Source organism: Danio aesculapii, chromosome 2 (assembly GCF_903798145.1).
Source record: "Danio aesculapii chromosome 2, fDanAes4.1, whole genome shotgun sequence".
In the NCBI taxonomy this organism is placed as follows: domain Eukaryota; kingdom Metazoa; phylum Chordata; class Actinopteri; order Cypriniformes; family Danionidae; genus Danio; species Danio aesculapii.
The window spans coordinates 42,037,842-42,062,895 of NC_079436.1; the positions used below are offsets into that span (position 1 = coordinate 42,037,842).

Here is a 25,054-nt window from a genome sequence, read left to right on the forward strand (position 1 = left end):
TAAATAGTAACATTTTTACTCCTGGTAATTTTGGCAATACTGCACAGAAACCACAGGTCCGGCGATCATAATTCCAGTGCTCATTTGTAGGAGAGGCTTGTGTGTTGTTGGTAAAAAACAAATGGTTTGTTTAACCCTATTACTTTGTTCATTATTTGACCAAAACCAAAAAGTGTTACTTTGTGCCCCGCTCTCCCCTACTTGTTCCAGACCGCTTTGTCTTATTTTATTGTTAAAGCTGGAAACCTGTAACCAGTGACTTCCATAGCATTTGTTTTTTCCTTCTGTGGAAGTCAATAGTTAAAGGTAACTTATGTTGAATCAATATTTATTGCTAATGAATCAAAGAAGCGTTGACTTTCGCTGTTTCTTTGCCCACTTTTAAATTTGGGTTAGGTGGGTAATAGTACGCACCTTTTTTTTTTTTTTTTAGGACTACACCACTGATCAGATTTTTGCATATATGAGGAAAAAGCTTGGTTATGGATGTGACAGATGTGAAATTGCCACTCGTGTGACTTAAATTAAAGATAATAGTTAAACACTGACAGAGACATTCTTGAGAATTTTAAAGCACTGTAGGAGAGGCTTGTGTGGCCTACACAAAAAACGCAGAAACGGTTTTGCTATTTTGGTGAAAACGTAATTTTTTTTAATGGCAAGGTTAACATTTGCATGGAATTGCTCATCTCCATTTTTAGTCATTTTGAGATGTTGTGCATTGAAATGATATGGAAATGACAAACTGTTGTTTTCAGAAATCAGTTTTTTTTCATTAAGTTTTAAAGAGTTTAATTGCAAAAAAAACCCAACTGGATTCATGAAACATTCTGTGGACTAAAAATAAAATGAGCATGTAATATATCTCCCTATTAAAATATAAAACTGTTAAGAGGTTAAATAATCATTGTGCAACAGTTGTCAATTTTACTGGTCACACAATGGGTGGAAACATAATCAACAGAGACAGTACTATGTTCCGACTCACTATCTGCATTAAACTTCTGTATGAAATTTGTACAAACATTATAATGATGAATCAAAAACAAACACAATTTGAATCTATAAAACAAATGTATATAAATCTACTCAGTACAGGAGAACAAGGTGCCAGAAAATGTGCTAAAACTTGCTCAGAGAAAAGCTGTTGCTATCAGTCATTGTTTACTTCATTAAGTCAGTGTAATGATGAAGGCTTTAAGCTGACAGACCTCTTGATGGAAGGTTTGCGAAGAAGCTTCATGTTTCCTTGTAAAAGTATTTTTAAAATACAAAAATACTGTATTTTATGCTGATACATGTTTTGGCTGCCATATTTTGATACACCTACAATTGAGGTATTTGGTGTTTTATTTTAAAATAAATGTCTGTATTTTTGCCCGACCCTGCTTACTTTGTATTGCCCCTTTAATTAAACAGAATTTTGTAATAAAACATTTACAGAATTAACTTTTATTAGTAAATAATATATAATTGCAATATGATAGGAACCAGCAGATCTACCATCGTATAACACAGAATTTCATCATCCGTACCCACCCTCAAACATCTCAGAGCTTCAAAAAAACAACAACTTTAAGCCACAAAATTCCTCAAATAACTGTTTATTTCTATTAAATACAACACAGACAAATCCAGTTAGTGCTTCTGCTGTGACTAGTTGCAAATATATATGTATAATCTATATCTAATTTAGATTATAGCAAACTCTCAAAACAACATAGCCTGTACATTTCATGTAGCCTTCATCTGCTACTCCGTTTGTAATCCTGGACCACAAAAACACCCGTGTCAATATTTGGAAACTGAGATGTTGTAAATAACTTTCTGTTGATGTGTGACTTATGAGGACAGGACGATATCTAGAAATCAAGAATCCGAGGAGGGAAAAATCTAAATACAATAAATGAAGATTAAATTCGTTAAAGATGTATTAATGAACTGCTGAGCAATGCACATTAATAATCAAATCAAATTTAGCTGACATTTACAGTAGGAACTTTACGAAATACCTTCATGGATCATTTTTAATGGTATAAAAGAAAAAGCAACAATTCTCGCTTATGCCAAAAATATACACTAGTGCAACTCCGCAGACCCACACACAGTCCAGGACATGATCTAGGCAGGGGGGAACTATATAAGGTTAATGACAGATCAGTCCTCTATTTTTTTTCTTGTTTAACAACGACTAACTCAGGAGCAGTATCGCCACCTACTGCATTTCACAAAGATGGCGATCGAGACCATCCGTGACTGAACAGTTTCAACAGATTGCGCATGTCCGGCTGAGATTGCATCACTAAATGCGCATGTCCAGCTGAGATTGCACCTGTTTGAGATTGCATCGTGTCTGCAGCCAGACCCTTCTCAACAGTTTAGGGTTTCCCATTTCAGTCATTGTTTCATTATTTTACCGTAATGCTCATTTTAACATCTCTGCACCTTTGGTACTCGTATTATGTATATTAAAATAATTAGTTAAAACACTTATGACTATTATTTAAGCAAATAAATAGTATTCAATCGCTGGAGTTAAATATAAATACTGTGTTATACATTTTTTAAATGATAATGATTTGTATTACATATGAAGATGTATTACAGCTTATACATAATAACTTGCTATTATTTACTTTATTCTAATTAATCCATAATATAAATGAAATCGGTCCAGTTTAGATCGTTTAACAATGTTTCAGCAAATCTGCTATTGACTCTGAGCAGTTTTCTATCAGTTATTATTTATCTGACGGTCTATTATATTGAATGCCGATCGGCAACAAAACCTATTCGCCCGTCTCAATCGCCATATTTGTGCTGAAACGTGTGTGGGTCTGCAGCTGGATATTATTGGTGCAGCTTTAGTCTTAAGGGCAACAATATCTCCAGCAGAAAAGGATCCTTCACATCAAAATCTACTGGTCAGCCCATGATTCAGAAAACATCTGAAAAAAACTAATCGCTTATGCACCAACATCCAGGCCTGCGCTAGAGCTGAACAACAGTGCAGCGGCTTTGTCAAGGTGTCAAGAAAACTTTTTTTGTTTTTGAAACCAATGAAGAGGATTTATTTGAATAATTCAGCCTGACGTGTTTACTGCACCAAAACATTTTTAGTTTAGTTTCTTAAAATAAAATATATTGTGTGGGAAAAAAAGTTGTTTTAAAAAACTAATTTTAGAGCAGTAATCACAATAGCGTGATACCATAAAGCCGTGATACTTTATACAAGGTTATGATACCATCACAATTTTAGGGCGTACTCACACTATGCTATCCGAACTGTGCCCAGGCCCGTTTCGTTTGAGAAGTGTGAGTGCTCTGAATTGGGCTCATGCACGGTTCACTTGGCCGTCCCTGGCCCATTTGGATGAGGTGTGCCAGAGCACGGTTCACTTGGGCTTTGGCGCGGTACGCATGTAGTGTGAGTGTAAAACGCGCCGACGATGAGAATTGACTTTTAGGGGACTGTTTCATATAGATTTATTTATCATTCTTACTGTTTAATGAACAGAAACTGTCGTAGATTATTAAAGACTCAAACTTCTCACTGCACGACAGCTGCACCTTCAGCAAACCTCATAATTCCTGCAGCAGGAGGACTTTATGAGCATCAAAAGTGGCTAATCTATTCGGCAAGATATTTGACTGCGTGTCACTGCATTTCAAACAACTTAAAGGATATAACTGAAGAAATCTCCACTGTGCTGAGCGAGAGCGCTTACTGAACAGCGCATCATCGATGACGCAAGCGCGCCCAGGCATAAATGTAATGTGAGTGCGGGCCGTCGGGGGAGACGGGAGGGGGACAGGCGTGCTTTGGACGGGTTCAGGGCAACTGTACATAGTGCGAGTACGCCCTTATACTGGTCCATGCCTAAATGCAACACGAGTCTGCTTCTGTGGTCCAGGATCACATTTCAGGTTTAACCAATCAGTGTCTTCATGTGCTCACATCATCTTCCTATTGCACGCTTGCTGTCTTCAGTGTGTTTCATTGCATCTCACTGCTTGATTTTATCAAAATAAAGACCTGGGAAAAGTCCTGCTACAAAATGACACTCTGGAATATGAAGGTCTTTATTTGAAACTCTTCTCAGGACATTTCTAGAATCTATAAATATCTACAAACTCCCTGAGGGTAGTGTGTCCTGCTGTGTTTGAGACTGTAGTTGAGCGAGCGCGTGCAGGTCGGGATGGTGTTTTTTAGTGTGAATGCGCAGGTACTGTTTCCCGGCGAAGCGTTTCCCGCAGCGACTACATTCGTACGGTCGTTCCCCGGTGTGGACGGTCTGGTGCGCCGTGAGGTGTCCGGACTGTGTGAAGCGTTTCCCGCACTGCTCGCATCGGTAGGGCCGCTCACCTGTGTGTATGCGCATGTGTGTGTCCAAACTCTGAGACGTGGTGAAACTCTTCCCGCAGATTGAGCAGATGAAATGCCGCTTGCTGGTCCCGCATCCGCGTAAAGCGCCTAGTCGCCCGTAGAGCCCCAGCCCAGAGACGTTCCCAAGCGCAACCAGCCTCTGCGCAGCAAACAACGGAGAATTATGGGACACAATGGAGTCTGAGCCTCCAACCCCCTGTGGAGAGTTCTGCAAATGTGCCAGAGTGTTACGGACTGAGTGTGTGGCCCAATCAGAAACCGGATCCAGGTCCGTCTTCATGCACAGGTCCTCCTGAAACACTCGGTGGAGGTGAGCGGCGCGAGCGTCTGATGCAGCAGTCTGAGCGAGGGAGAAGGACGCATTATCAGAAACAGTCAGATCAATGCTGGAGTGCTGAGACTCGTCAGCGCCAGAGTGAGTGTCTGCAAACGTGAGTGTGTGAGAGTGCGTGTCTTGGTCCGGAGAGTGCGAGAGCGTGTGCGAGTCCTGTCCCTGACAACTCAACTACATCCGCCTTAGGAGAGTCGTGAGTCGCTGCGGAGACGCTTTCACCTTCGTCTTCATCCTCGTCCTCATCTGTGGAGAAACACACACACACACGATCACCTCAGGTTTGCTGGTTAAAAAAAATAATGTATTTTCCAAAGTTATCATGTTTTCAACATCTGAAATTTGATGCCGTGTATAGAAGGTCCTGTGAAGTGCTTTAAAACGTGCAAGTTTTTATTCAGTTTGACGAAATCTCAACTGAGAAACTGAAGAGAGGGTGGCACAGAGTGGCTCCTCCCCTTTAAAAAACAGCCAATAGCATTTCATTTTTATCACAGCTCTGCCTGTGAGTGGTTGAGCTCAAGTGCAACAAATGAAAAGTGTCCTGAAGGAGCGGGGCATGTCAGATAGCATGAAAAAACTAGAAAGCATTTGACTGGTGAGATATTTTTTTGTGTGTGTTAACAATACAATCATATTAACCATAACAATGGCTGACAAAGTACAGTAATAAATAAGGAAAATCATAAATAAAATAATACTAAAATAAGATAATAAAAAGTCCTTATAAAACTTGACAGTTTTTACAATATTTTTGCTGTAAACATTTTGTAATGTAGTAATTAAACAATTTAAGTCACAAAGAAAATTCTGCAAAATTAGGCAATAATGAAGAAAATTTACATTTGTGAATATAATATTTACCCAATAAAATAAATAAATTGGCTATAAATTCTATGTTATATTTGTAATGAGAAAAGTAACAAATTATATCACAAGAAAAAAAACAAAAAAAAAAAAACGTACATTTTGATGTAAACCCCCCCCTGATAAATCAGACCAAAACACTTTACTGTGGCCATTTGACAAAGATGATCAATCGATTCGATACTGGAGTTACAGAAGACACTATTAGAATTACCAAATTTAAATACAATCTAGTTTGTATTTATAGATTGAATCTAGAGTATATACTGTTTAACACTTTTAAATGTAATTCTTTATCTTTGTTGGAACACAAAATTTGTAAGGTAAGAACCAAGCTGTTTTTCCAATTAATTTGATCTATTAGAGAATTCCAAAGAAATTTCCCTTTGGAGTGATTCTTTTCTTTGACTAAAACACATTTCTTCTATTTTTACTACTACATTTAAGGTTGTAAATGCATTTGTCTTCAACTAAAAACTTTTGGTTCTTTTTTAACAATCGCTTTTGGTGAGGTGATTGGATGAGAAAGAGGTGACGTGAAAAAACAAACAAACATTGATCTATTTAAGTGTCAAACTACAAGCTTTACATGTTTATATCAGTTTTATATCTTCTAAATGTGAATTTTGTCACTGTTTTGTAGCACACTAGCTTATAGATATCTTCTAAAACACTTAAAAAGCAACTTGTATAATGCCATTAACACAGACTTCCTGGGTTATTTGTTGTACTGTATTTTCTTTAATGATATACATTTTTTCTCATCATCTCAATATATATTCAAAAGCTAATTATATAGTGCCAAAAAACAAATGACTACAGTATTAATTTTGATATAAATATACATTACATTTAACTTTTAATACATTTACATAATACATACATTTAAAGTGTGTAATATTCTTACTTGTCACTACCCTTGGTTTGGTCAGTTTGTGCTTTATGTGACCCTGGACCACAAAAATCTCTTATGTTGCACTTATGTGTTTTTTAGCACTAGCCAAAAATACATAGTATGGGTCAAAATTAGGGTTGCATGATATTGGAAAAATCTGACATTTCAATATTTCGTTGTTGTTGTTTTTTTTTTTTTTTTGGCGATGTATATTGCAATATGAGTACAATTTGATCAGATGACTATAATATCTTTACTTGGAGAGAAATAATTAATATGTTTCTGTAAGGAAGTGCATCTGCATAAAATATAATAAACAGTCTAGCATAGATAAACACAGTTTTCCGAGGAGTCTAACAGAATTCAGGTATACAGTAGTTAAATAATCAAATTTAAAATATTACCGTCTTTGTTTTATTAATAATTCAATAAAATGAACAGTTATTAGTTACAAATGGTACAATTTCTAAGGCCTGAATGCTTTCAAAATCCTCAAACATGTACAGATCTCAAAAACCCATGCAAATGAGGAGTTATAATTGAGACTCAACATCGCATATCCTGTGATGTGACTATTGAGAAAGATCACATTACGATATCGATGCTGAAGTGATTTATTGTGCAGCACTAGTTTTTTTGCCAAAAATTATTAGAATTTTAGGTAAAGGTCAGGTTTTGGGAAGATATTAAGTACATTTTCTACAGTAAATATACAGAATCACAACTGTAAAGTCCATTTTCTCAGTATTTAGATTTTTTTTTCCTTTCAGAACGCAGATTTTAGAAGGTTGTATCTCAGCTAATAGAGTACTATCATAACAGAGCTTACAGATTATGTAGAAATCTCAATCAAAATAAAAATGACCGGTTTTGTGGTCCAGAGTGACATATTTAGTAAATATTATTGCATTTTCATCATCATCGTTTGACATTGTGTCATCAGATGAAAAACTGATTAGCTGAATAATGACATTTTTGTTCTCTGGAGAGCTGCTTTGTTGCTGAAACTGAAGTCGTTTCATAATTGATGAACTAAACGTTGACACTGAACAAACCTGGAAATGACTTAATAATGGATGAACTACAACACTGGCACTTATTTAATACATAAAGTGGACAGTAGGGCTGCACGATTAATCGAATAAAGATCACGATCTCAATTCGACCCTACACACAATCTTAATTCAGCTTTTCTACGATTCAGCCCATTATATTTTCAAGGTTAGGAGAGAAGCTTAAAGGCGGTCGCACAAGTTTTCACAGGAACATTGACGCCTTCAAATGGCATTAAAAGTGTCATATACTGTATTTATAAGGTATAATTCACCCAAAAATGTCATTTCTGTCTTCATGTAAGGATGTATTCACGGTCGCGAAATCACACGTGAGCTGACCGCCAGCTGTTTGTTTCCTACCGAGAATGTACGCGTGCATGCCCAATGACACCTATTTCAGTGAACACAACCTGCATAGGCTGTGGATAACAGGTAATGAAGTTGTAAATAACGTTCAGGTTACTGCAGAGAGCGATCGTTTGAGGGCCGTGCGGGAGGTTTGATTTGCATGTGTGTGTTTTTTCTCACAGCAGCCATGAGCCGCACTCGGAAGTAAAAGTGAAACCTGTGCGCACATCAATGATCATATCGCATTTTAGAGTTATGATTACGACAAGCATTTGATATATTTTTTCTTTCATAGCGAACACAACGTGTTGTGGACGAAAACAAATGTTTACTGTGTCAGTATAACAAACCTAGCCTATATATAATGTTGAATATAATGCAAGGAGGAATCTGATAATGACAAAATTCTAATTTTACCAGTGAAAACAAATGGTCTAATAATGTTGGTAATGGCAGATGACAAGCACATGTCTTAAACAAACATAATACTAATAATAAATCAACTTCAGAATTATGAATAGTTGTATTCTGATGTCATCGTTTTACTGTGAATTAACAAACAGGACATATTGAAAGACTGTTCAAGTCCACCATAATGACTATACAAAACTTAGCATTTTAAGCAGCAGTAGACCCTCACATAGGCCTAATATTATTAGTGTTGTTTTACCATATGTTTGAGACTTAACAATAGGCTAATCATATTAACCTTTTTTTTTTTTTTACATTTACAGAAACATGAGTAAGAATCGTGATCTTGATTTTAAGCAAAAAATAAAATAAAATAAATAAATCGTGGTTGACATTTTTAGCAGAATCGTGCAGCCCTAGTGGACGGCATAAAAAATCTAAACTGTTAAGTGTCAGAAGTGTTGAGGTAAAAGGTTCTTCAGCTATTACATTAGCTACAGCTCTTAACACAGTTTTATTAATTATTTATTTATTAGTTCAAGATTATTCATAGAACATTTTGGTGCATTAATATACTGGATCATTTGGAAAAAAATGTAAAGTAAAATGCTAATTTAGGGCAGTTTATAATAACCATTACATACAATTTTTTTGCCACCAACCACCAAATGCAAATCTAATTATAGATAACAGAACATTATAATGCAAACATGTATATTTAACCATCCAACATATGTACATTTTTAGAGAAATACTTTGTATGATTGATTTGATATGTTCCTTGTGTGAACTATAGCATTTGTTTAGCTTTGCTGATGTCTAATAAAGGACAATACAATAGTTTTACTCCATGTGACTCACCTTCCAGTGGCGGATGCTCGAAGCCTTCCTCTTTGATTTGCATTTGGATCAAGTCTCCTTCCTCACGAAACTCGCGCACCTGCAATCCCATCAGAAACAAGAAAACTGTCAAATATATACATAAATGACATTTTAATAACAATATTAATTAATTACTTCAAATTCAGAGAATGGTAAATGATCAGAAAAAACTAATATTTTCATTTGCTGTTACCTAAAAAAATGAACAAACAAGAAAATATTGTCCTCTTTGTTGTAAGCTCTAATTAACTTTTTTTATTTGTAAGGAACATCAGTAGTTTGAGTAAAACTATTTTCACCATTTAGAGCCTTTAGTATTAAAAAAAAAAACCCAAACAAAAATGTGTGATGGTTTCATAAGTACTATAATTTTTACACAGCAGTAACGTTACTAATGTTTCAACTTTAGTAGAGTTAAGACATCATTGTTTGTTTGGAATAACCAAGTTTTTGAAACGCAACAATTTTAACCAAGTTTTATTGTCCTAATTAAATCTAAATGAATATATTTAAATGAAAATTTAGGAATGTGTCAGAGCTTTAAAAACTAAAGCAGTTAACCTAAAGAGAGACTGGTATATGAGTGTCAAGTGGTCTCTATTTTCAATGACTCAATATATAAACAAATGGTCTTCTGACCTCCAGTGCTGTGGCCCGGCTGCTTGACTCTCCTCCTCCGGGTGTTTTCCGGTCCAGCAGCTTTTCTCGGGCACTGCTGTCCCGCGTTACCGAGCTTTCCTCGCTGTACCCCCGCGCCGCGACAATCGACTCAATGAGCTGCAGTTTTCGCCGAAGCTCCTCGTTCTCCTTCTGGTGGCGCGAGATCTCGATGTGTAAAACCGCGTATCCGTCGTCCACAAGCTCGCAGATTTCCGCCACGGCAGCGCGAGTCAGCGTCTCCATGATGGTCGCGAGTTGGGTGTGAAACGCCCGGTAATTCGCCATCCTTCACGGTCCTCTGCGTTTGGCCGCCTGTAGGTACCGCGGTCAAGCGTGCTCGTTAGTGTTCACACTTAAAATACGGTGACAGATGATTTCTGTGAAGTAAAAAAACGAGGCTGACCTGCGTTGTTTTGATTTTTGGTCCAAAACCTTGTAAACGTTTGGAGACTGTTGTTAGTGGAGGCTGATGTCGTTTCCGGTGGGCTTCGCTCAGATGTTTCGTCAAAATAAAAGTCATGTGGACGGTGTTCAAAACAAACCCCCCAAAATAACATTAAAAAAATATAGAACTAACTTAGGCCCACGTGGAATCTAGACCCACATGGGAATCTTTTAGTCCATCTGAGTCTATGTATTTACTTGTGTAAATGTATATTTATTGTTTTCAAATTTCACTAATAGCATTGTGATATAATAATAGCATTATTAAAATGCTCATATTATTTATTGATAGTACAGTTTGTAAATTTAATATTTTCTGACTTTGTGTATATATTATATGAGAGACTTACTTTGTTTATCAAATAAATGGATATAATTGAATTTGCATTGTAAAATTGTTAAATAAATGTAACAAATGTATTATTTTATTTCAAATATTAAGTTTTCAGTCATGATACTCCTAAAATGATTTCGCATAAATCCAGATTTTTACGAAATTCTCCACAGAAATAGCAAAAAATGTCCGCAGATTCTGTCTGGCCCTGTATATAACTAATCTATGGTTACATTATTTACAAGCAACTAGAACTGGTCAATTTTACATTGAACAACATTTTTACTCCTGGAAAATGTGTTGTTGGTAACTCTCGAGCTGTCAAATTCATGATCACAAAATAACTAAGACGTTTAAGTCTATTTATATCCATTATATGAAGTAGTTCTGCACTTCTAGTGAGATTTTGGAAATGTTTGAATGCTTAAAAATCTGCATTCCCATGCCAGACAAATATTAAAGGGATAGTTCACATAAAAATGAAAATAGTGTCATTTACTCACCCTTGACTTGCTCCAAACCAGTTTTAAAAATGAAACCAGTAGCCATCGACTTCCATAGTATTTGTTTTTCCTACTGTGGAAGTCAATTGGTCATCGGTTAACAGTCTTTATTAGATCTCGGGTTCAACAGAGAAAAATGGTTAGGAACAAGGCAAGGGTGAGTAAATGACAATTTTCATTCTTACACAAACTACACCTTTAAAAAACTAGCATAAAGTACAGAAGAGTATCACACATGAATCTAAAGTTTCACACTTGAGGTGGTTTATTTGACTCCCACTGCAAACAGTTACTTCAGATTTTTTGTTCTGTAAATAATGAACAGTTGAAAATATCATGATCCTGTACAGCTCTGGATGATTTCAGTCACTGAATGATGCATTACATGTTTCAATAACTAACATTCTTTCATGTTTACAGATGAACGATCACCAGCATTAGAGAAAACTATTAAAGGTAGAGAATATAACATTTATTAATCATGGCAGAAGGACAGATATGAGTACATCAGATTGAATAAGGCTTCATTTATCTGCGGCTGGTGGAGCCAGATTTCCTTTTTCCAGCAAGCAGATGTTTGGGTTTGACATCGAACACGTGACGATCAGATTCACCCTTCCTGCCCTCTCGGTTCATCCCCTTCTGTGAGCTCTTCATCATAGTCTTCACCTTCTTCAGCATCTGCGAGAAATAAGACCGACCAGTGAATATATGAAAGATCTTTTGTGAATTATAAGAGTAAGTTATGTTTTTTTACTGGTATAATGGAGGTGTCATTCTCACGGTTCATTCACCCAGTATTAATATGCAACTAAAAAAAAATTATTTACTATCAGCAGACTATGAATATCCCAAAATATTATCTGTAGCTATATTAAAGATGTTGAATGTCACTGTACGCTACTTTTCTCCATGAAGCGTTAAATTTACAAATCTTTTGTCGTCGTTTAAATGTGCATATCAAATTGTTAAGATCACAATTTCAGTAAACAGGGAATTATGATGTCATTACTGTTTTAAAAATTAAATAGTTCACCAATAGGGGGCGATCTGAGTAACTACAATATTCACATGAATCATGCTGGTTCATTCTGAATGGCCCCTATTGGCGAATCACTGAACTGGTCTCATCGTTTTAACCTGACCTCAGTTTTACAGGTTTATTTTAAGGAGACATTTGTAAAAACGAGAAGGAAAATTTGTAGTTAATGATCTCTTGTTGTCCTGTTTAACAGATCTCACAATGGAACAAATATATGGAGCCAGATCAGTGTCAAAAATCATAAATATTTTCGCCAAATGAATTGGATTTGTGTATTTCTGAATTGTTTTGATTTTACAAATTGTGTATTTATGAATCGGGTTTTGAATTTACGAATTGGATTTATTTATAAATCGTGTTTTGAATTTATGAACTGGATGTATATTATGAATCGTGTTTTGAATTTATGAATTAGATGTGTATTTTTGAATTGTATTTTGAATTTACGAATTGTGTATTTCTGAAACGTGTTTTGATTTTACGAATTGTGTATTTATGAATCATGTTTGGAATTTACGAATTGGATTTGTGTATTTTTGAATCGTGTTTATAATTTATGAATTGAATTTATGTTTATTATGAATTGTGTTTTGAATTGACAAATTGGATGTGTGCTTTTGAATTGTGTTTGGAACTTACGAATTGGATGTGTATTTTTTAATCGTGTTTTGAATTTATGAATTGGATTTATGTATATTATGAATCGTGTTTTGAATTTACGACTTGAATTTGTGTATTTTTTACTGTTTTGAATTTACGAATTATGTGTACTCTGAATCATGTTTTGATTTTACAAATTGGATTTGTGTATTTTTGAATCGGGTTTTAAATTTTTTATGAATTGGATTTGTGTGCTTTTGTATCGTTTTTTGAACTTACAAATTGGATTTGTGTATTTCTGAATCGTGTTTTGAAATTATGTATGTGTATTTCTGAATAATGTTTTGATTTTACGAATTGAATTTGTGTATTTCTGAATTGGATTTATGTGTATTATGATTTGTGTTTTGAACTTACAAATTGGATTTGTGTATTTTTAAATCTTGTTTGAGTTTACAAATTGGATTTGTGTATTTCTGAATCGTGTTTTGAACTTATAAATTGGATGTGTTAAATGTGAATTGTGTTGTATGAATTATATTTTGTAAATGTATTGTTTTTGAGAATGATCTGGCTCCATACAAATAAGCCTTCGAAATGTATAAAAGAATGGAAATTATTCAGACACTTCAAATTTAATGATAAAAGATGATAAACGAAGTGTATTTCATAGGTTATATTTTCAATTTTACACTTGCTGTGTTTGCAAAAGCCAAATAGAATCCATGTTTGCCTGTGTATTTGCTGCATTTACATGCTTTAGACCAGCAGGGGTCACTAGCCTGTGGAGATTTGGACGATTTGAAACAATTGAAGCAGTTGCTTTGCAAAATGATTCACAGTTTTGAAGCTTTTTCTCTAATCAATACCAAAGGGAAAACAAAGAAAATCTGATTAAAAACAAAAAAAAACAAACAGTGACCCACCAGTATTCTAATGATACTTAAGTCAAATTAAGATACGAAAAAGGTTAAAAAAAAATTTGATGAATAAAAATAAAGGACAAACTCTCTCTTTTTTTCACCAAGATGTCAATTATTTGTAAGTGCAACCTAATAATCTGAATTAAGTCGTTTCAGGTATTCTGAATAGAAGTTTCCCAAACAAAGTGCACAAAGGTGAATAACCTGCTATCTGACTAAACTCTCATAGCCTCATTTGTGTGTCCTGTACATGAATGCAGCCAATCTGATTGGCTGATGAAGGCCCTACCTTGGCGTCTCTGACTCCTGATTGGTCTCTGGGTGGCCTGGATGCGCTCTGGCTGCGAGTGCGTGATGTTGGCGGAGCGGAAACTTCCCTCTTCCTCTTTCGGACCAGAGAGCGAGACCTTCGAGCATAGTGGCTCTGGATGGACAAAGTAAAAACATGTTCATTGCATACAGAAAGTGATCTTGATACACAAACTGAACTTAAAGCATGTTAACAACAGTTATACAGTGACAAAAGATTGGTTCTTACATCATCTTTATTGTTCATGTCCAAACCCAGATCAGACATCTCCCTCTCCAGAGTCGCTCTCTCCACCTGCAGACACAAACCACAAAACTTATCAATCATCTTACAGGATGCTCAAATAGGGTGTGCGATTTTGACAAAGTAGTAGTGTGACCATATTACTGATTTTTATGTAGCATTAATGTTATTTTTAGGATACTTTTCTGAGCATGTTTTATTTATTAATTTTTTTAATGCTGGTATCTTGACTGATTGAGGCCAATATTAACATGATGCTAAAAGTGCCAGCATGTGGCAGCAATTTCCTGTTTTAATGTGCTCAACTGTTTTGGTAAACTATAAATTTGATATCGCATTTGTAATCAATCTCACGGACTGAAAATCAAGAGAAAGCAGTTCGTATAAATACTTCACACCTCTAATGAACAGCAAATTTAGGAAAGACAATAATCAAACTAATTGGAAGAATTACTCGTCTGATTTAAAATATACAAGCATTTCTTCAGCAAAGCGCTAAAATGACATTTCTGGGTCAAAACCATTTATGATGCATTTTAACAACCAAATACTTAAATTAATACATAATAACAGGAAAGTATGATCATTACTGAACCGATACCAAATTGTTTGCATCTGCATCGCAGTGCATCTATAAATCAATTAATTTTGATACCCCTACTGAGTTCATAATAGTCCAAAAGGCGACGATAATCGTTTAGCAGTTTGTTCATGTTTTAGGTTGCTGAAACAATCATTTGCTCCTTTACTCACGCGTTTGTCCATTTCTGAAAGGATCGGATGTCAGAAGCTCTTCAATAATCATGCACACGTTAGTATCATCAGCTCAAGAAGTTCGTTATTTCAAATACAGACACGCTGCGAGAGCAAGCGAGAAAGCGAAACCGCTAGCACTTTAGACGGCCTTGTAAACAACTACTGGGCACGGGAGTTCTGCTCTTCTTGGCTTTCTGGTTGTTCATCAAGATGACAACAAGGTTTGTTTAAGCTCAGGTCAACCATGGCTCATTATTATATGTATATATTATTATGGTGTAATGTCTTGGCTGTGCATTTAAAACATGGCGCTTCCTTTGTTTTCATTCTGCTGCTTGTTTACGACCTAGTGACCCATCTCTGTAAACCAGTAGTGTTCAGCCGTGCGTCTTGCTCCACCAATTGGTACCTATTTGTTGTGCTAGGTACCCTCCCGAAAAGGGTACCCAAAAAGTGGTACAGAGCGGTTCAACCATAAAAGCGTATCGAACCTTACCGTACCACTCAGTGGCAATGGGCCATTAAACTGTGTACAAGGCAGTTTGTCAATTTATTGAACTAGTAGCTTTTTTTGTTGTTCAAATGTAAATTCTTCCTGAACAGTTTAATTCAATCATACATTAATTCAATCATCTTCCTGAACAGTTTAATTCAATCATACATTAACAAAGCGAAAAGCTTACGCAAAATATAATATTCATATATTTTTACATTTATTATTCTTATGTAACTATAAAAATTACAGTATTATTTATTTCAAATAAGTTACTACATTAATAATGCATATCACACCACTATTGACCAAATCCAAAAATATCATCCAGACAGATTTTTACCTTTACTATTGAAATGACCCACCTAATTCAAACATTTTTAGCACTTTCAAAAATTATCTTACGTTTACATTCGTCTTGACATCTTTTTCCTCGCCACCTAATCTTTATATTTTATATCGTTTCTATTTTAACTGCTATCGTCTGATTTTTTTATGATTTTTATATTTTTTATGAGTATTAAATAAAGCAGCTTTGGTCTTCTTTTGTTGCAAGAGTTCTGAAACTATTGCTACAAGTAACTACTTCAAAAATAAGATAGATAGACAAACACAGACCTTCTTGGCGGTGCGAGGTAGTCTTGGTCCATTGGTGTCTTTCTCTTTGGATGCGATTATCTTGAGCTTGCGTTTTTCCCGAATCTGACTGGCCAGATGACGGATCTCCTGCATCTCTTCATCCTCACTCTCCTCCTCAGAGTCGTACTCTCCAGCCTTCTCACGCAGCTCCTCCTCCTGCTCCAAATCCTCCAGCCTCTGAACAACAGAGAAACAGAGAAATTCAACATTCAAAATCAACAAGGATGAAACCGGAAAAAAGACGAGTGATAGGCAGGCCAGAATCTGGAGATGTTAATGGTCATTTGTGCGCATAGTTTTAACTAATTTAATAATAATATATATGTTTTTAAATCTCTGGATTTTAGGAGAAAACTAACTAAAAACTTAAAACATGAAATAAAACAACTTAAAATTATTATTTTTTTTAAGATTTATGATGCAAAGTAAGTCTCTTATACAAAGTAAGTCTCTTATACATTAACTCTACTAAAAGACAGAAAATACTACTTTACAATAAATTGAAAATTAGTTAATATTACTATTAATATAAAAACTAAACATACATTTACAAACACGTTTACATAAATGAATAGACTTAATGATGGGCTAAAAATCTGCATATTTCTGCATGCACAGATTCTGTGTGAGACTAGTGATAGGAAGGTGAATTTTATGGGTTTTCTTGTAAAAAATGTATTTTGTTGTGAAATGCATCTGCATTAAAGAAATAAAAATATACAAATGTAATGTATAAAACTTTCACTTTCTTAAATGGCAAAATTCTTAGGCTGAACACTTTTGGAAAAGTTAAACATGCATAAGAAACTGCAACTTTTTAATTTCACCTTTAATTTAGCACGTCACTTTATTTCTTCACAATTTGTAAAATGTAGCAGTTAAAATAGCTTTAAAGGAAATCATTCTGGGAGGTTTTCTATTGCTGAAAAATGTATAATAAACTCAAACTTGCTACTTCATTTTTGCAAACCACATTTGCACCGTTTCTGACCAATTTAATATGACTATAACATATTTAGATTCTGACTGATTACAGTATAATGTTTTGTATATATTACAAAGCATATAATCCAATTGCACTAAAATAGTAGGAATTTGATTAGGAATTTTGTGATCAATTGCAACTATAAAATGTATATCTACGCGTCTTCAACTTTAAAAACTAACCAACCAATCAAGCTCTCATTATTAAGAGTTGCCTCCAATCAAAAATATGATCCACTGGTTTCCAAGTAAATCTTGGCATTTAAACACACATGCTAGATTTCCAGCCACTGCGATTTGACAATCACAGTAAGCCATAATGTAATGTATTTTTTTTTAATGCCATGTCAGCAATCAAGGCTGTTTTCATAGCAGGAACCTTTCAATAATATACAATTAAAAATCAACAAACAAATGAATACATAAATTAAAGAGATATTTAGTGTTAATACATGAGAAAAATCCTAAAATCTTTTCTGGTGTCACTTTGCTAAAAAAAAAAATCTAAAAGAGAGTTCATTTCATAAAAAAGTCTTCTGGAGTCATTAAAAGCAGGACAGTCCAGTAAAATGTGTTTTATACAGTAAGCCATAAAGTTTTTTTGCAAGATCAGTTTCATTTGTACATTCTATGCAGCCCTAAACCAAGTGTTCAACACTGAGGCAAGGGAAACCGTCATCAAACAGTCACTCTCAATATCAGCAGTTATGATGCTGAAATGTGATGTAATGCATTAAAGCTTGACGTTCTGGCATTTAACTCATACCTTCATGATCTCCGGGTCAATGTAATCAGCAACATTGTGACCCTCCCAAATCTCAGGAATCTTATCCTGCTTCTCGTCTGGATTCATCAAATCCCAGTATTCTGAACACACAAGGCAATGCATTTAGACACATCTGAAATACGTAAACATTTGCGCAAATGTGTGGGTGTGTCTCTCTTACTCTGTAGATCCAGTATGTAATCGTCTCCCAGCTCGACCTCTAGGTCTCTCTCCAGTTTGCGTTTGGGAGCATCTGTTTCCATCGCCTTCTTACGGAGCAAAGCGCCCTCAGGAATAAATGGAGGTCTTGCCTACACAAAACCAAATCAAAATCTTTTACAAACCAACATCACCAGCATTTATACAGAAACTTATGACCAGGGCTAGAATCTGCAGACACATTGCTTTAACTGTGCAGAATTTAGGCGGAATGAATTTGAGTGTGTAGAAACTAAACATTTAACATATGAAAAAAAACAAATAATAACTTTTATGCTAATCTAATTAGAACTGCATGTTTGGTAAACAAAGACTCTCATATAGTATATACTTTACAATACATGTTAATGTTGCCACGATACTGGAATTTCCAACTTTGATATGATACTTTAAAATATCGATATTCGATACCATTTTCGATACCGTGGGAAAACAAATTCCACAACAACAAAAATATGCAAGGCAATAAATTACAAAAAAATAAATACATTACTGCAATCTCATCTGATTTTCTGAATCAAAACAAAACGTGTTTTCACTACTATATACAAACTTTATTGTACAGAAATCATACAAACATTTGCATATTCAGTATTGTTAATGAAATTAATATAAAAAGTGAATAAATCAAAATATTTACACAGATTTATATAAATAAATAGACTTGATGATGGGCTAAAGAAAGTGTCAAAAATCTGCAGACTTCTGGCCAAGCAGACATTGGTCTAAGCGCACATACCTTCTCATCTCTCTTAGTGGGAATCGCCAGGTGGAGTCTGTTCAACACATCGTGCACCTTCTTGCTTTTCATTTTTGTATCTACACGGTGAGTCAGTAGGCGATCGCATGCCTGTAAATAAACAATTACAAATCAACTCAATCACCAATCCACATCAGCCAAGTGTCTGGTCTAAAAACAGAGTGAGAGAACCTGATTGGTTGATTCAATGAGAATGAGTGAGAGAAAGAAGCCGATTGGCTGATTCCAGTGAGAATAAGTGAGAGAAACAAGCTGATTGGCAGGTTACAGTGAGTGAAAGAGAGAGAGAGAGAGAGAGAGAGAGAGAGAGAGAGAGAGAGAGAGAGAGAGAGAGAGAGAGAGAGAGAGAGAGAGAGAGAGAGAGAGAGAGAGAGAGAGAGAGAGAGAGAAACCATAAAGTAAGGGCTGATTTATACTTCTGCATCAAGCGCTCGCATATGGTTCAGCACAGCCTTTGCGTAGTCGCATGGCTCTCGCTGTGGCTAACGCCGACGCTAATGCGCACCTTTCACAAAATGTAACTACATGCCGCAACGACGCGTAGCGCAAGCTCTGTTTATTGGTCCACTTGGTAGCAGTAATGAGCGTGGGTGGTGCTAATAGCCACGAGCCTGATGGAGCGAGTGTTTACAGGTGTCGAGTCCTGTGAAGGAGCTCCAGATGCAAACAGTGCGCAGAAGTATTAATACACGACTACGCGAAAGGCAAGCGCCGTGGGCCACGGCCATCAATCAACACAGAAGTATAAATCAGCCTTAATAGAGAAAATCTGATTGGCTGATTTCACTGAGTGTGTGTGAGAGATAGAGAATTGGTTGGCTGATTGGTTGGTTCTTACCTCAGTCTTCACCTGCATCACTCCCTCTTCTGTCAGAGAGCTGGTCTCAATCACGTCGACCCCCTCAGCGGTGAGATCGGCAAAGATTTTCTACATATACAACAAGTTCAGTTTAGTGTCAAGCAAATGCTACTCATGATTTTAATCAACAAGCTGTAAACAGTCTGAGATTAAATCTGGCATTCATCTTAGTGGATGTATGTAAAGTCACACTCGGCTAAATATTTTTAATGACATAACAAAAACACAAAAATATTGATAGATACTGAAATAGCTATATTATAAGGGCTAGAGAGAAATTTGCAACAAAAAAATTAAATATAAAACTTCTGAAAAACTCAATTTTCCTCTTTTGAACACAAATGTTGAACATATTAAAACAAATAATCAAAAATCATTCGCACATGTTCAGTTTAAAGCATACGGTTTTCATTGCATGAAAGAGACAAGCGTAACGATTCATCACAAAAGTAATATTTCATAAAGAATAAATAACAACAAACAGATATTTGCTATGAGGATAAAGCAATACCACATGTAAGAATGTATGCATTAATCATTTAATAAAGAGAGAAAAACAAAACAAAAAAAAACACCAAAGTGCCATTCTGACCTTCAATGTCAAAAAAGTTTCATGAAAGGTTTCATGCAAAAGAAAGAAATCAATTTAAACCATTTAAAAGTCTCACAAAGCCAGAGCTATATTATCTAAAAATAAACTACTTGAACTTTATATTTCACCTCAAGAAACTGTGAATAATCTCAGATACCTGATTCTCCTCAGAGAGTTCACTGATCTTCCTCACATCACACTTATTGGCCATCACGATCAGAGGCTGCAACAAACAAATCATCAGCAATGAACAAAACCAAACAAAACTATTTGCTGTTTTACTGCAGTTATTCTGTATGTGTGCATACCTTGTTGGCAAACAGTGGCCGTATGTTGTTGAACAGCTCTAGCTGTTGTGAGAGTGTGTGTCCGCACTGCTCTGAAACATCCATGACGTAGAGGACAGCCGCGCGCAGATGAGCCAGAGCCGTGATGGCCTGCATTTCTATGGTGTTCCTTTCCTCAAGAGGATGATCCAGAATACCAGGGGTGTCAACCACCTACAAACACAAATTCATATACTAGTTTATATATTTATATATATATATATATATATTTTTTTATTTTAAAGCAGAAAAACACTCACTGGTCACTTTATTATTTACATCTTGCTAGCACCTGTTGGGGTCGGGTTGTTTAGAAAAGCTCTTCAGCAGACCACGGTTGTGATGACTGTTTATTTGAGCTACTCTTGCCTTTCTATCAGCTAGGGCTGTGCAATATGACGATATACTGTATATCGAATGGACAAAACAGTTTCATATTACGCTTTTATTAATATTGTGCTGTCGCAATGTGTTGTTTACGGTAATACTGTTAAAGAATTGATGAGTGCATAATATGGATTTTATTTAGCAATATTTTATGCTGGGTTTTATATTTTACAAATATTTATTTTAGAGTTCTTCATTCTTAATCAAACATTTGTCCTTAAGCGGTAAATAAAGTGAGAAAAATGATCAAATATGAATGAGTAGATTAAAGTATATACTTTAAAATGCACAAAAAATAATTAGTTTTTTTCCCATGAAGACAATACATATAAATTATAAATTGATTATATTTACAGAAATAATTATTTTCTTGATGATAATTATTGTGGAACCAACATCACTAGTTGCTATACACTTTTATACACATATACACTTTTAACAACACACTTTACATACCAATTTGCACTGTCACGAAAACAAATTCCACGTATGTGTGAACATACCTGGCAATAAAGCTCTTTCTGATTCTGATTCAGAAAAGATTCTATATTGTGATAAACATAACACTACCAAGATTTGAAATAACTTATATTGTGATATGAGCATTTTGTCATATCGCCCAGCCCTACTACCAGCTCAAAATGGTCCATTTCTCATCTGACATAAACAAAAATATTTTTTATTCACAGAACTGCCACCAACTAAACATTTCAACATTTTTAATGATTGTCTGCAAACTCCAGAGATGGTTGTGTGTAAAAATGTCAGTGGATCAGCAGTTTCTGAAACACTCAGATAAACATGTGGCCCACCAGCAACCATGCCATGCTCAAAGTCACTTAAATCCCTTTTCCTCCTCATTCTGAAGCTTAGTTTCAACTTCAGAAGGTCATCCTTACCACATCAAATTGCACATATTTGCTACCATGTGATGGGCTGATTAAATATTAGCATTAATAGGAAGCTGAACAGGTGAAAATAATAAAGTGATTGGTGAGTTCATTAACACAATACAGCTATAGGTTTTCTGTGAACATAGATGTGTTTTCCTGTCACTCACCTGCCAGCGCAAGTATTTATAATCCATGTGACCCACAAACAAAGATTTGGTGGTGAAGGCGTACGGCTGGACCTCAACATCAGCACGGGTCACCTGTATACAAATAAAACATTGTTTATATATAAATAAATAAATAAATGCATTTAGCATTTCACCACCGTACACATCCACACACAAACCTTGTTGATAAAGCTGGACTTGCCGACGTTTGGGTAACCACAAAGCAGGAGAGTTCTGGTGTTTGGGTCAATAGTGGGCAAACGGGACAGATGCTGACGAACTGAGATGAAATATACATGCAGTTACTATGCGGAAATGTGCATCAGATGTGAAAGTCTAGACTAAAAAAGACTAAGGATTATAAATAAATGCTTATGTTCCTGTTTAAAGATTTTTGGCTTCAAATTAAATACAAATATTCAGCAACCCAACTGATTTTAATAATGACAATAAAAAAGTTTATCAATCAGCAAATTAGCTTATTAAAATGATTTCTAAAGGATCATGTGACACTGAAGACCAGAGTAATGAATGCTGGAAATGTAGCCATGAGAGAAATACATTAAACACAATTAGGCCTGTCACAATAAGCAATTCATCGACTTATCGCATATTTTGATGGTCCGTTTGCTGAATTTAAGTTACACTGCATCTTCATGCCAATTAATTCTCTTTAGATTATAAGTAGACTGTTAGGTTAAGGTGAGGGTTAGTGCAAGTTGACATGTACTTGCAAAGTTTCTTATAGTCAGTTCAATGTCTGTTTAGCCGCATTATCAACAGATAAGCAGACAGTCTACTAATACGTAAATGGACCATCAAAATAAAGTGTTACCCATTTCAGTTTCCCATCTCTATCTCTTTTGGAGGCGTCATTGTAAAAAAAAAAACACTATAGTATTTAATATAAATTACTATAGTATATGTTCATGTTTATTATTAATTATTTGCTTGTTTAGGATATGCGTTTTCACATTGATTCAAATGCCCAATTATTAAATTGTTAAAATGACTAATTAAATGAAATAATCTTAAGAATAAAATATTGTGTGTTGTTTGGAAGACTGTAGATGTATAGTGATGATATTATATTGTCATTCTGACATTATATAATCAGTGGCATAAAATGGTCTTAAAATCATCGCAATATATTTTGGTGTAATATATCGTACAACAACAAAAATAGAAGCAGCATGACAGGCCTAAACATAACACAATTTTACAATATAACAGTTTTTGCTGCATTTTTAAGCCAAAAAGAACACAGGCTTGCGGAGAAACGCTTTTTAAATGCATAAAATGCATATGCTGGAAAATGCATGTGATCATTTAACTGTTCATACCTTGCTCTAAATACTCCAGGCTCTGTTTCTGTCGCTTTAAGATGGTGCACATGCGACCCAGCGCAGCCCGTTTCAGCTGTTTACAGCGGTACAGCGAGTCTCCATACTTCATCAGACGAACATAATCTTTAGCAACACTACAAAATCAGAAACAGTTTGTTCGATTACAAGAAATTCATAGTCACTGAAATTAGCAGTTATCATATTGAATTCAGATACAGACAAGCACGAAATTATTCATATATCTGGCAAATTCTGTTTTAAAGTTAAATTTATTCAACCAACAAGTTATTTTTTTATCAGAAATGACACCAGATTCACACAAAAGAAATCAAGATGATGCACAAGAAGCGTCATTGTGGAAAAAAACATATTTCTAAGACATTTGAACAAAAAGTGGTAGTCTGAATTTGCCAGTGGTATGAATAATTTCAGGCTTGACTCTGTTTGAGCAATAAATAAATTGCTAAAGGTATGCATATACGTGACAATAAACGAGACTCACTTATCAATGAGGTTCTTAGCAATGTTGATCTGACCCAGGGCCAGTTTATAATGATCTTTATCGTACAGCACGTTCATCAGATCAGCGTAGAATGGGTGAATGTCCTGAGAGAGACACATAGGAAGTCTTTTATGCATTAAATGAGTTAAAGGACCAGCGTGTGTAACCTTTGTCCCAGGTGTTGTTGTTGTGAAATGTGTGCAACACTTACATCTAGTTTGGGGAAGTCGGTGAGGATCTGTGTAAGTCGATCGTGGTAATTCTGCTGGGTGAATTTGACTTTGCGCATATAGAAATGTCTTATTCTGTGGATCTGGTAATGTTTGTGTATTACAGTGGGGGTTTTCCGCTGGGTTTTCGATAGAGTCACATCTATGAAGTCCTGAATAAAGAAAAACAAGCAAAGAAATAGTTTGATTAATGCTATTGATTATTATTTAAAAGGTTACACTGCTAGTGATTAAGCTTCAAGCCAATAAATTAAATAACATCGATTATGGTCCATAAACAGAAGCTTAATTATTCTCTGAAATGTCCAGGCTCTGCATTATCATAATAAACTTGGCACACATTTGCATCTGAAGACTTTAGCAGTACAACATCTGACAACACAAATCAGGAGATCAGAGTTACTTCAACCTAAGACTAATTGAACCTCTCATCTTGTTAACACTCCAAATAAATTAACCCCACAAACCAGTTTCACACATGTCGTCAATATGATAATGTTGCTGACTGTAACGGAGTAAATAAAATACAACAGATGACTAGTTAAATGGCTCGCGGCGCGCACGTGTGTACAGAAGAATAAACAATGCTGTCAGTGTCTGCGTTTAACGGCAACTCCGTTAACTTTGTATATAATTTACATTCACAAAAGATAGTGAAATAACGGCGTTAGTTTCCTACCTTTGCGGTGGGAACCACCATAATCTTTTTAAAGTTGTAGAGCGCCATGATAGCGGCACACGCGTCGCCTCGACAGAGCACGCGGAAGGGCCGAAACACGCAGCGGACGCGTGTCACCAAGAGCAAAACACGTGAAAGACCGATGACGCGCTCACAGCGACATCTACCGGATGGAGGAGCCAGAAATTACATGGTTTAAATTAGGATAGTTCCCCCCCAAA

General features: G+C 35.5%; 2 protein-coding genes across 2 annotated transcripts; both read right to left on the reverse strand.

The window, feature by feature from the left end:
• Positions 1 to 1,559: 1,559 nt before the first annotated feature.
• On the reverse strand, positions 1,560 to 10,322 carry si:dkey-7l6.3 (zinc finger and SCAN domain-containing protein 12). Its single transcript, XM_056479763.1, is given in 5 exon segments — positions 1,560 to 4,797; positions 4,799 to 4,964; positions 9,156 to 9,234; positions 9,816 to 10,148; positions 10,240 to 10,322. Coding segments are annotated over 4 exon segments (1,221 nt in total). The 5' UTR covers positions 10,122 to 10,148; positions 10,240 to 10,322; the 3' UTR covers positions 1,560 to 4,127.
• Positions 10,323 to 11,359: 1,037 nt separating this feature from the next.
• On the reverse strand, positions 11,360 to 24,931 carry LOC130246675 (GTP-binding protein 4-like). The gene is made up of 16 exons (XM_056479774.1): positions 24,834 to 24,931; positions 24,136 to 24,306; positions 23,925 to 24,028; positions 23,420 to 23,556; positions 22,256 to 22,356; positions 22,077 to 22,169; positions 20,612 to 20,803; positions 20,461 to 20,526; positions 19,691 to 19,780; positions 18,832 to 18,942; positions 18,055 to 18,184; positions 17,874 to 17,974; positions 16,103 to 16,300; positions 14,221 to 14,286; positions 13,972 to 14,106; positions 11,360 to 11,798 (listed from the first exon to the last, which is right to left on the reverse strand). Exons 1-16 carry the CDS (start codon positions 24,879 to 24,881, stop codon positions 11,646 to 11,648), a joined length of 1,896 nt encoding a protein of 631 aa, XP_056335749.1. The 5' UTR covers positions 24,882 to 24,931; the 3' UTR covers positions 11,360 to 11,645.
• Positions 24,932 to 25,054: the final 123 nt, after the last annotated feature.

Bases quoted from the DNA above. Each gene is read 5' to 3' on its own strand.
- LOC130246675 (XM_056479774.1), bottom strand. From the start codon at position 24,881: ATGGCGCTCTACAACTTTAAAAAGATTATGGTGGTTCCCACCGCAAAG. The intron at 19,781-20,460 runs GTATCTGAGATT...TTGTATATGTAG, and splicing joins AACTCTCTGAGGAGAATCAG to AAAATCTTTGCCGATCTCAC. The intron at 16,301-17,873 runs GTATGAGTTAAA...TCTGTTGTTCAG, and splicing joins TTGACCCGGAGATCATGAAG to AGGCTGGAGGATTTGGAGCA.